At 35.2% G+C, this 12,960-nt stretch overlaps 1 protein-coding gene across 2 annotated transcripts in view; it reads right to left on the bottom strand.

The window, feature by feature from the left end:
- LOC131533049 (guanine nucleotide exchange factor VAV3) overlaps positions 1–12,960 on the bottom strand; it is an 80,590-nt gene that overhangs the window by 41,255 nt on the left and 26,375 nt on the right. For both annotated transcript variants that reach the window (XM_058765053.1, XM_058765052.1), the window contains exon 3: positions 17–75. In XM_058765053.1, the coding sequence (XP_058621036.1) occupies positions 17–75 (59 nt within the window). The remainder of the gene's footprint in view (positions 1–16; positions 76–12,960) is intronic.

Raw genomic sequence — 12,960 nt, 5'->3', positions numbered from 1 at the left:
CTTCTTTTTCAAATACCTTATTCCAGTCTGCTGTGCAATGTGTGTATGAGAGAGCTTGGACAGTGTGTCCATAACCTAAGAGAAGAAGATAAGAAAAATAATGATTATTTGTTAAGTAAGGGATTGTATATAACCAGACGGTTAGTATTGTTAATGACACTGCTACTTACTAAATAAATGGACATGAAATATTGATTAGAGCGGAAAATATATTGCATGAGAAGAAAGAGATAACATGAAACGACCACAGATATGCAAGATATTCACCGACTGGGTCAATAATCAATTATGCAGTTTAGCGGTCATTATACAAAATTATCTGACCAACAAATTTCAACATTATCAATCAGAATTGAGCCATGTAAAAATTAACGTTCTCTATATATAACAGAAAATAAAATATTATACGTCAGTAACACAGCCTATTTATTTTCATTATAAAATACCCATCAAGTACTATAAAATTAAATTTGTTTGTAAATGTTAATGATGAAAGATATGATATACAAAGATTTAAACTCTGTTTGAAAAAACAGCACCTCAACACTAGTACCAGCAGAGGTCAGTGTGCATCAATATTTCTTTATCAGCCTTTGAAAAAGAATGAAATTTATCATGTATGCTGTTGTCACCAAGAGCGTTCATGCTAATGAGCAACTCTTCATATCATTAAATTCAACACATCAACCCCAGACTTCCCGATCAGGTCATGAACAAATGTGCATTTAAATGCAAACAGACACAAACCTGGTCAAACAATTATATGCACAATTATAGCACAGTCAAAAATCACCAATTAACACTAAAACATCAAATCTGTGCCTTTTTAGAATGCATAATTTTCAGCTGTATTCAGATTTCCATATCTATGATGAGCACATGGGTAATTTGAGCATTCGAACTCATAGCGCCCGGGGAAGATGTGTTCAGAAATCAATTGCAATCACACCGGCTTAGCTGAACTCTGCTGTGTGCACGGCAACTGAATTACGTTATGAATACAGAGCACAGATCTCTGCACGCTACTCTGAATTTTGCTGAAAGAAAGAAAGAGAAAGATGCTCATCTTTTCTTTCTAGATTCGGTCTTTCAAAGAGATCTGATCCAACACATTTGACCTTATATGCAACCAGCCTGGCACGTTAAGGGGAAATAATTTATTATAATTAATCTGCATTGTTGGGGAACCAGTCAGTATGGCCTTTTGGAAACAAATGTGTCAGTTCTGAACCTGAAAACCTTCACTTTAAAGACTTTCTGTGGATTTCCCACAAGAAAAACAAATTTAAAAAGTCACTAAATTATGTAATCAATGTTTTAATGGTTGAACCGTTAAGATTTTCTTTCTTCGGTGGAACACAAAAGCAGAAGCAGAAATAAACTGGAAACATTTTGCATTACATCACTTGCTATCCATTAATTCCTCTACAGTGAATGGGTGCCGTCAGAATGAGAGTCCAAACAGCTCAATAATCCACAAGTAAACCACACAACTCATAAAATCCAGACGCAACGGTTTAAAGTTAAAATGCCTCAATGATGGATTTGTTTATTACAAACACAAAACATAAAATTGATGGACTGGAGTCTTGTGGATTACTTGTGAATTATTGTGATGTTATATCAGCTGTTTGGACTCTCACCCTTATGGCACCCATTCACTGCTGAGGATTTATTGTTGGGCAAGTGATGTAATGCTAAATTTCTCCAAATCTTGGATCATCATCTAAATCAATGTTCACAATGTTCTTTTGCAATGAAATCTAATGGTGACCTAGGGCTTTCAAGCTCCAAAAATGAAAAAAAAAAAAGTACCACAAAAGTGCTATAAAATAGTTACTATGACTAATACACTAATTTCCAAGTCTTCTGAAATTATGCAATAGATTTTCAGCCACATGGACTACTTTTAAGGTTTTTAATGGTGTTTTCTCGTTATTTTTATTTGTTGATTGATAGCCCACATACAGTTTTATTGTATGCAAAAGAGCAGCACAAACATCCCGTTTAACATTTCTTTTTGTGTTTTACAAGAACAGAAAATAGATAATGGTGGTTTTCTTCAACAAGCAAAAACTCTTCCTGTCACCTCACTTACCCAAAAACACACGTTGGCGGAATATGAAACTGTCTGCCTATCTGTTCGTTCATGTCATATACGTTGTGTTTGGGAAATCTCAGCTGGGATTTCCACCCTCCCACCCTCATATCTGCACCTCGCTATATTGTAACACTTATGCTTCAAAAAGGAAATTACATGATTTGTATTCAGGCCTATCACAGTATGTTCCAAAAGGTTTGGCAGTAAACACGCTGTAAATTTAGTGTTACGCTTTTCACAAATACTGGATGCAGACACATCAGCGCTGATAGAAGACACAAATGCGAACACAGGAAATTATAATACAGTTAAAAGAGGTTGGTCTGGCTTCCTGTTCAAGTGAGGAGCTGTACACTACGGCTAAAACAAACTGAGAAAAGTGCAAGTGTTCATTCTGGATAACAACTTTCATTGTGTTTCTCATTAAAACCGGCACAGCACAGAACAGGAAGAGCAAAAATGGAGCTGGTGCAAACTAAGCAATGGTTGCTTTCACTTTCAAGAGTTAATAGACCATCAGGCTCTCTCTCGTCATTGCAAAAATTAGCGCAGAGCTTTTTATGACACAAAATTTCAACTTTTCTAAGAGTGCTAGGGAAAATGTGAGTGCCTGACATGCTACTTTTAGAAAAGGGAAGATGCATTTGGAGTTTAAGGCAGACGGACCATCAAAATAGAACAAGTGGATAAAGCATAGAGAGAAAAGCCCCTTTATTTCCAGTATCTGATTGCATCTTTAAGGGCTTACATAACACGGTGAAGAAGAGGAAAGGGATGGAACTGTTCTAACAGGTGGTGTGCTTCAAATACCCCCTGTAAACCCAGCAAAAGTGAGTCAGGGTGGATCCGCGACCTCAGACTGTTTCCTGAGGATAACAATAACTGTGGGAATGCTTCTCTCTGCGAATATTTAAGAGGTTGTCTCTGAAATACAATCGCTCTGTTTCTTTTAAAAGTCTATAGAGATGAAAGTTTTCAGGTTGGTTTGCAGATGCAGATTCACTGAAGTGACAGAAAAAAGATTTCGGTATGACTGTTAAGTGTGCTAAGTGAGTCTGTTGGAGTCTAGTTTCATATTCTAAAAAAGCATTGTGGCTTTTATCCTATTTATAATTCAACACACAAAGATTTCATGAGAAGAGAGAAATAAGAAAAAAAAAAATTATTCAGACATTTTTCGCAGAACTTTTTAATCAGATTAAGAGTTCCTTGAAAACATGTTAATATTAAAAACTATTTAGCATTGTTGGGTCTTAAAAATGGAAATATAATATATATATAATATAACTACATGAATTTTTTTTAAATATATAAACATTTTTCATGGATTATTAGATTACACTGTCCCTCCAGGATTTGGCAGGACTTTTTTCTGATTTTTTCAGCCTAAAATGACCTAAAATTTGCGGCATTTCTTATTGTTTTGCAGTGAAAATATACCATGGACAACATTCTTCTAACATTGTTATAACTTTTCTGACTTTCTACAGTACTTCTGCACCCGCAGTAAGTTAAGTTAAGTTAGTGACGTATTGGTGACCCATACTCGAAATTAGTGCTCTGCATTTAACCCATCCAAGTGCACACACACAGCTGTGAGTAGTGAACAAATGCACACACACACACAGTGAACACACACTGAGCAGTGGGCAGCTATTGCTCCAGCGCCCGGGAAGCAATTAGGGCACCTTAGTCATGGTATCGAAGGTGGAGAGAGTGCTGTTCATTCCCAATCCCCACCTTCAATTCCTGCCGGCGCGAGAATCGAACCGGCAACCTTCAGGTTACAAGCCCTAACCATTAGGCCACGACTACCCCTAAAGCACTCACCCTAATCGCACATGTACATCTTGGAGATGTCTACTTGATGTCTGCATTTACATATGCAAGACGTGTTTTTTAGGGTGTTTGTTCATCTGTAATACGTCTCTAAGATGTTTCCTGTCAGATGTCAAATAGACATTTATTAGAATGCATGTAAAACTGTTTCTGACACGTATATCAGATTACAAGGCAGATGTTTCCCAGATCTTTAGCAGACGTCTTACAGATTTACTTGTGCTGTCTGGGTAGTTGAGATGCAGATAAAATTAACTTTCATTACTGTCATTCATAATGTCTAAATATAATTTGATAAAAAAATATATATAGGGAGTGGAAATGGCTAATAAGCCTACAAGCTAATAAGCCTATAAATCTCTGCAGCCATATAGTGGTAATTTAATGTCCTTTTTATTTTTAAATAAGTGTTTGCTTTCCTACATTATGAAACTTTTAGTTTTATAAATGGAAGCAGTCTATGAAGGATGAACAAATAATGTCATCACATTAAAAATAACTTTCAAATTTGGTAATACTGAAAGCTTTGAAGTGCTGGGAAAGGTTGTGTGAAGCATTTAAAAACACTCGAAAACATTAGACCATTTCTGCCACAAGTTGTTCCTGTAGTTATGTTAAATCCATGGTGAATGGTGGAGATTTGTGTTTATTGAACAATGTTTTTAATGGTTTCCACATCAGTGGCGTCTGTTCTGATATCCGTAGCTTTAACAGAATTCTGCGCCGAATTTGAATGCTTCTCACAAGATTTGACAGAGATGTTATTGATTCTGCGCGAATTCGACTACTTTCTTCACTGTATCTCCCAGCGTTGTGTAGATACTGGCCCGAGCAGATAAACGGCTCTTGTAAATCAGGCATGATGAGAACGCAAGGCAACCTTTCTTTGACTGAATGTGCGTTGCGATGACGTCACGGGATGTGTCTAAGCCCAAAATCTGCGGCAATTACAAAAATTTGCGAGCTCTTGCAAAAATTGCAGAGTTTGCTTAATTTTGCGATAAATTCATCGATCGCAGAATCGCAAAATCCTGGAGGGACTGATTAGATATTATTCATGTTTTAAAGGGGTGGTTGATTGCGATTTCACTTTCTTAACTTTTTTAGTTAGTGTGTAATGTTGCTGTTTGAGCATAAACAATATCTGCAAAGTTACGAAGCTGTATTACGAATACTGTATTAAAGCTTTAATCAGAATAAAACCATATATTAAAAGCTAACATAGTAGCATTTACAAATAACAGCGTATCTAAAAGTATGAGACAACAACAAACAAAAAACTTATGCCTACCATTAAAAGCCATGCTTGCACAGATTCTGCGCGATCCTCTTCACTAATATTCTCTGCGTCTCAATTGACCTTATGCACAGTTACTTCCTGGTTGTAGATAAGCCAGCTCAGTCATTTCCGGTCAAGTGTACTGTGCCGTAAGAACAGCCTCCTTTACTCGGTTTCTCTACATAATCCATTCACATTTAGGAGAAAAGTTTTGTTTGTCTAAGATGACCAAACTTCCACATATTCCGTTTCAGGAATGACAAAATGCGAATGTTAAACTTACGCGAGGGAATCCGTTAAATCATGCCGCGAGTAATTGTTATGTTTGACAGCAGCAACGGAATGAATCACCTGACGAGCCGATGTCAAAATAAAGCTGAGCATTAAGTGATTCAGACTAAATTCAGACTAACAAAACTACAGGTCTGTGTTGGATAAAACTTAAACGATGTAGCCTAGTTATTTAAATTAAATCTAAACATTTCAAAATACTGAATGCATTATTTATTTGTTATACCAACTTATTTAATTTGTATTTGACTGTGAATTTGTGACTTCCTGCACTTGCTATAGCCTACTTTATACTTCAGTGCGACAAAGTACTAAATTTGTTATAATATTTATTTTATAATAAATCAAAAGACGTGAAAAACTAAGTTGAAATGGCAGCTGCAGCCAATGAGTGATCCTATACTGCCATCTCTTGGTTATAACGGTAATTTCATTTTCATCTTAAAAAGTCTATTTTTCGCCGAGACACGTTTTTAGCATATTTCTTCATGAATGAAAACGGAACCTTTAATAATGGGAATTTTACCACACAGAGTTGAGAAACAATAAATGGCTTAAAATTTTATAAGATTTTAAAAATGTGTTCATGGCTTTGAAGGTAAGAAATTGATTAATTGAGAATACCATTACGTCGTTTAAGAGATTAACCTAACTGCCTAAACAGTTATGATAGTTTTTATTTGTCTGTATGTTAATTCCACAATCATTATTTACAATGTTGCAATTATTTTGTTTCTCAGTTTCTGATAAGAATGAGGCAGGAGATGTTTCTGTGAGAGTCTCTACCTATATATAGCACATATAAAATGAGCTTCACCGGAAGATTACGAGCTGGCTTATCTTTATCCGGAAGTTCTAAATAGAGCTCTGTGCATATGGTCAGTTGGGCTCAAATTGAAACGCAATATAGACGACGCCATTGTTTACAATACAACCGGAGCACATGCTGCTGAGCTGAGGGGCGGGACGTTCAGACGCGCTCTAGAGGCGGTTAAGCCAATCACAACACACTGGGGCACCTAACCAATCTGAGCCCATCGCGTATTTCTGAGGGAGGGGCTTCATAAAACCAGGAAATGATCAGTGCGTTTATCAGAGAAGGGACAGAGCGGTGTGGAATAAAGGTAAATTATGTGATATAATAATGCGGTTTTTTTGGGGGGTTTTTCAAACGAAGCAACAACACATGTCAGACTGCACCCCATAAACACAATAAAGACTAGGAAAAAAAACAGTCAACCATCCCTTTAAGCCATGTTTTAATCATTTAATAGTCTTTATTTATTACATTAAATTACATTTTAAAGAAACATAAGAATATATGAACTGATGTGTAGAGGCTACTTAATAAATGGACATGAAATATTGATTAAAGGAATATTTATAGTACATGAGAAGAAAGAGAGAAAGAGACAACATGAAACTACCACAGCTATGCAAGATTTTTGGCGACTGGGTCAATGATCAATTATACCGTTTAGTGGTCATTACACAAAATATATATTTATTAAGTAGCAGTATTCACCTTTTAAGTCCTAAAAATGTCTCTTAATAATTAAATCAAGTTGTTTTCCTCCCTGATTTTACTTTAAATATATGTATATGTCAGGCATTGTGAACATACAGTACAAATCAACTGGACAATCAATGGAAAATCTGCCTCACAATGTCAGATATCCTGACGTCAGCTAAACTAAGTGGGTTGCAAGTTGAAATGCAAGTAATTAACGCAAATTAAGCAACCGCAGTCTTCGCTGTTGAATCACAGGCACCAGGTCCAGGGACTTATTTTAACACCATCTGATTAAAACAAATATGCCAGCCTCTCGGCAGTGAAAGGAGATGCTTAACCTAGAAAATGTGGACTGTCAGGGTTAGACTAAATGTTATTATAGTAAGACATTATGTGGAACATGTCTAAACACAGTTTGATTTGTGTGACTTATTTTCTAGCAACAAAGCTATAGGGTGTTTAAAACTAGACTAGGTCATTTTAAAAGCAAATTATACCGTATTTGTGAAAAGTGCCACCCATATCATCTCCCATCTATCATCAAAGTGCAAGAGCATGTTTCCTGTCTGTCTCTTGTCTTGTCTTTATCTGTCTCAATCTATTCCCTGCCCTTTAATGTCTCAGGTACAGAGCATGAAACAGATAAACTAATCAGATAGCACTTGTTTGGAATCAGCGGCCTACATACAAGGTCACTGGCAAGATCCATTCAAACACACTTGCACAAGAGCAGGTGTAAATACACACAAACGCACACACAGATGCGCAAGTAACAGATTAATATTTACTGGAAAGCCAATTAATATGCAAATATTAGAAAAGTTCTTACTCCTACTTAAAGCTATGTAAAGCATCCACACATGTGGATCTGAGTGAATGTGAAACAGGCAGTGGGAAGAAAATTTGGATGCTTTACTTCTAGTCCTGTCCATTTGTTCAGTACAGAAGAGTGAGACGATTCATATACCAAATTCCTAAGTAACAAACAGCAAAACGGATAAAGTTTATTTGCAATAAATAAAAGAAATAAAATTATCATTCACTCTGGATGCTCTGTCTGTTTACTGTATTTTGTGGTACTCTGTGTAGTTTTATGATTACTTATTTACAGAATGCATTTGCATGCGCATCATTTTTGAATCACTCTTGGACTTTGCAACCAGCTAAAAAAATACTCATGCTCATGTTTCAACTTATTGATTTTTTTCCCACATATACTGTTGTATCGTTTTTTATATATCAAGGTGAAGATTTCAGGTTAAAATTTAAATGAATGCAAATGGGAACAGTAGAGCACGGCCCTAGCAACACTAAGTAAGATGAGAATGAGAACGTATGAACTAATGTGTATAGAGCCCTCTCAAATCCATTTGATTTTTTCCCAATTCTGTTTTATTTTTCCCAAATTCCAAATGTATTTTTTCTGGATTCCTTTTTTATTTAAATTGTTCTGACTTATTTTAAATTTATTTTAAATTGTTAAATTAAATGTTAGCAGTAATTTAAATTTAAAATGAATCTTATAATTTAAATTATAAAACGTAGACATTTTAACAACAAAACTATTTGTTTTTAGTTTAGTTTTTAGGGCCCTGTGAAATATGTTTTATTATTTTCTCAAATTCTCAAATTTTATTTTATTTTAAATTTTGTGTTTTTTGTTTGCATTTTTCAGGATTCAATTTTAGTAATTTAATAATCAAAAAGCATGTATAATCCATTCGTGAAACTATAACTGCTTGATAATTCATTACATTTTTATAATAATAGGGCCCCATGATTTTTTTCCGAAATTCTGTATTATGTGTTTTAACTTTTCTGGATTTATGATTTAAAGGTGCCACAGAATGCATTGATACAATATTTTAAATTGTTCTCTGATATCTATATAGAAGGTATGTGGCTAAGGTAAGGGCAACAATTCTCCAGAAACTGTTTTACATGTGCATTTACAACCCTAGGATTTCTCCCTAGAATGAAATGGTCTGTTATTGGCTTATTTGGAAGGGTCATGAATAATAATGTTGATCTCTGCTCTGATTGGCTGTTTCACAGTGCGGCTTTTTATTTAATTTATTTGCAACTGCTCTAATTTGCACTGCGCTTGGTATATTGCGTTTGTCGATATGTAAACGAGATGTTGCATCTGTGTTCTTTGTTAGTAAATCACCTGCAGAAATTTCCACGCCCATCTGTACTGTTTTGGAATTGCGTTTTCACGCTAATTTGCCCTGTTTAGTAAAACTGGCCCTATGTATAGTTTGCATGCACTACTTTGCTTTGGATAAAAGCATTTACCTAATGCATAAACATAAATGTTAATCATCTTTAAGTCTCCACTAGTTCATGTCCTGTGGTGTGACAAATTAAATAGGAATTAAACAGAACGTACAAATAGTTAATGTAGTCTGTCATTTAATATCAGGTCAAAAAATAAAAAAATAGCAAAATAATGCTTCATTTAAAGTGCAGTAATAGAAAGTCACGTCAGCCTTCTAAAAGTATACATTTTATCTACTCAGATGCATAACCTGAATACATGTAAAGTCAACAGAATCAGCTTTATTCTTCTCCAAGAAATGAAGGTTTTGCAATGGTTGTGATTTTACAGAAGCTTTACACCAGTGTTTCTCAACTCTCAACAAGTCCTCGGGACACACCTGCCAGAATGATTCAGACATTGAGAAACACTGCTTTAAACTGCTATATTCCGTGCTTTTCTACATTTACATTATTACAAGACAAAACCACATATCTCAGTAACCAATACCACGCTCACTACATTCTGACTTAAACATCTTGAATCTTGAAACTTGTTTATATTATGCCAAATACTTCAGCCATTTCAACTGTTTTATCTTTCACATAAAACACAGACCACAGAGAAAGTTTACATACTGTAAATATTTAAAACTAGCCTCAAAAACGTAAATTTGATCGTAAAAAAAAACGGTGCTGTAAAACATCTCTATTCCCTGATGCTATTCTCCATAATGACACTGTATTGTACTTTTACATTCAGTAAGAGTGAATGTTTAATTATGAGCCTCAATCAGATGTTAATGTCCCCCAGCAGCCTTTGTGGTCTATTTCTGTGTCTCTATCTAAAAGCAGAAAAGCATTGTTTCATATAGACTCAACTAAGAGACCATCATGGCTCATAGACTTTTATAGCCACTCTCTTATCTCTCCCTCTTTGCGGGTTTCCTGAAGGCACGTTCCACAAAGTAAGCGCTCCTTACTTTTAGATTCCAGATCACTGATTGTGGATCACTGGAGCTTAATATAATGCCATCAGGAGATCTCAGAGGAACGCTGACTGACGCTGGGATGGAAGCTGTTTAATGGGTCCCGTGACTGTCAAGGTGATATATAACATGACAATGAAATGAATTTTTAATCCAATTACAATTTTTTCCATTTTTATGCAAATTAATTATTCATTTTACTCATCTGCGCTTTCATGGCTGTACTTTAATTAAAGCAGAGCTCAGAGACAATACAATACTGCCTTATAAATAAAACCACAGCAGCTGAAAGCAGAATACACTTACAGATGTTTTAACCAGAGGAATGACATGACCAGCCAGAATGAGGGGTCTGTAATGACTGAAAATGATTGGCAGTCATTTGCATATTTAAAAACACTAATTTGTTTAACTCCATTTATAAATCTTCAGGCCATAAACAGAGACCCAAAGCCTTCACTGAAAGCTCCCGTTCAAAATGTATGCGATTTCAACAACAACAAAAAAAACACTCATCTAATGGAATAGATGTAACATTAAAATGAACTTTCTGACTCAATGATCAAGTCAGATTTTTTCAGATTTAGAGAAATTTAGCATTACATCACTTACTCTGCAGTGAATGGGTGCCGTCAGAATGAGAGTCTAAACAGCTGATAAAAGCATCACAATAAACTTGTGAAGCAAAAAGCTGCGTGTTTGTAATAAATATTTATCATCATTAAGACTTTTTAACTTTAAACCGTTGCTTCTGACTAAAATACAAATCCTCTACATAATATTGCCTTCTTTAGTGAAAAAAAGTCATTTTGTTTGAATCAGGAGAAAAATATACACAGATCAAACACAGTTTACAAAAAAAAACAGTTCTAAACAAATACAGTGGATTGTGATGTGAGAGGACAACAGGGGATTGACTTTTTCACTGAAGGAAGCATTATTATGGATTATGGTATTTTGGCCAGAAGTGACCGTTTAAAGTTAACGCCTTAATAATAGATTTATTTCTTACAAACACACAGATTTTCACTTCATTAACTGATGGCCTGGATGTTAACTGTGATGTTTTTATCAGCTGTTTGAACTCTAATTCTGACGGCACCCATTCACTGCAGAGGATCCATTGGTGAGCAAGTGATAATACTAAATTTCTCCAAATCTGTTCTGATAAATAAACTCATCTACATCTTGGATGGCCTAAGAGTGTGCACATTTTGGGTGATCTATTCCTTTAAGATTTATCATATTATATAACTTTTTGTTCCACAGGAGAAATAAAAACGGCTGGTTTTTGGCATTTTATTCTGATACAATTCCCAACAGTTCATCTGAACATCTGCAGATCGATTCCTTAGCAAGACAAAAACATAAACTTCACGAACAGGATGAAATTTACTTTCTGGCCTTTATGACTGTGTTTGCAATACCACAGTTTTTGGCCAGTTCATCCTAATCTCTACGCCAATGTTCTAGGAGATGAAAACAACACTGCACAGAAAGAACCGGTGCTCACGTGGAAACATATTCACAACAAGTCCTGAGTAATATTGTGCTGAAAACCCCAACACTAACACTGATCTAAGCCAGGTGGATCCCAGTTGAGAGGAAACAGCTGCTATAATGACCTACATAATGATCTCAGCTCATTGCTGTACTTCTTTTTATGAAAAATTCTTATTTTCTTGTAACATGAATCAGATTTAAACAGTATGTCATATCAGACAGCACACGATGGTCATAATAGGGAACTTCACAAACTCAAGATCTTTATCACAATATGAAAATGATAACTTAGCAACAGTATTTCACAACTAACTGAAACTCCTCTGTAATTCCTCAAGCATAGAGGAAGCACACAGCTTCTCCCACACTCACACACTGCCCACACATCTGAGAGGATTAGTCTTCCTGTTCCCTGAGAGCCGGCATCTTTCAGCTTCGACAAAAATAGGAACATTATTTAAAATATGCAAAGCAAGTGGAATTTCAACTGAATGTCACCTGATGACGAAATGGAATCAAAAGAGTGGCGCATAACCTGTCATGTGATATCATTGTGAGACACATTTGTTCTAAATTTCTTCAGACAGTGTGAACCCTGGATTACTAGTCCATAGTCGTTGATTGACAGTTATGCACTCTAAGAGAAACCAGTAAAAAAATATGTATCCATATTTATTTTTCACATTTGTTTTACATGTGTTGAATTATGCATTGCATTGTGTTGTGTTTTAGGGTTGTCCGTAAACTTAACCTGTAAAGCTTATGGACATTTTCTTCAATGTACTTGTAATTTTCTGACAGGACTTTTGTGGTTTGTTTTTCTATGGATTTTTTTTCTTACAGTGTGAAGCTAATAATATGCAAGTAATGTTAACTTATCATAAGTGTAAACATAGGCTTTGCAATTGATTTTAAAAAGTAAAGAATAACATGTTTCACTGAATTATGAAACACAAATTATCACATACATCAATATTTGGTGCCCATAAACAAAAGTATTGCAAAGCATATTATGTGGTTAATAAGCAAAATTACACGCATGTGGCAAAATCACAAACAAAAAAAAACAACACAGTTGCAAGTGTGATATTCATTTTAAACAACGGTTCATTACGACGTTAAAATTGAGTAACCTAAATTTTCATTTTAAATTTACTTTGTTTTGAGTAAATGATTCATCCTGAAT

Source organism: Onychostoma macrolepis, chromosome 24 (assembly GCF_012432095.1).
Source record: "Onychostoma macrolepis isolate SWU-2019 chromosome 24, ASM1243209v1, whole genome shotgun sequence".
In the NCBI taxonomy this organism is placed as follows: domain Eukaryota; kingdom Metazoa; phylum Chordata; class Actinopteri; order Cypriniformes; family Cyprinidae; genus Onychostoma; species Onychostoma macrolepis.
Note: the sequence above shows the minus strand (reverse complement) of the source record. Positions and strands in the feature narration are given on the sequence as shown.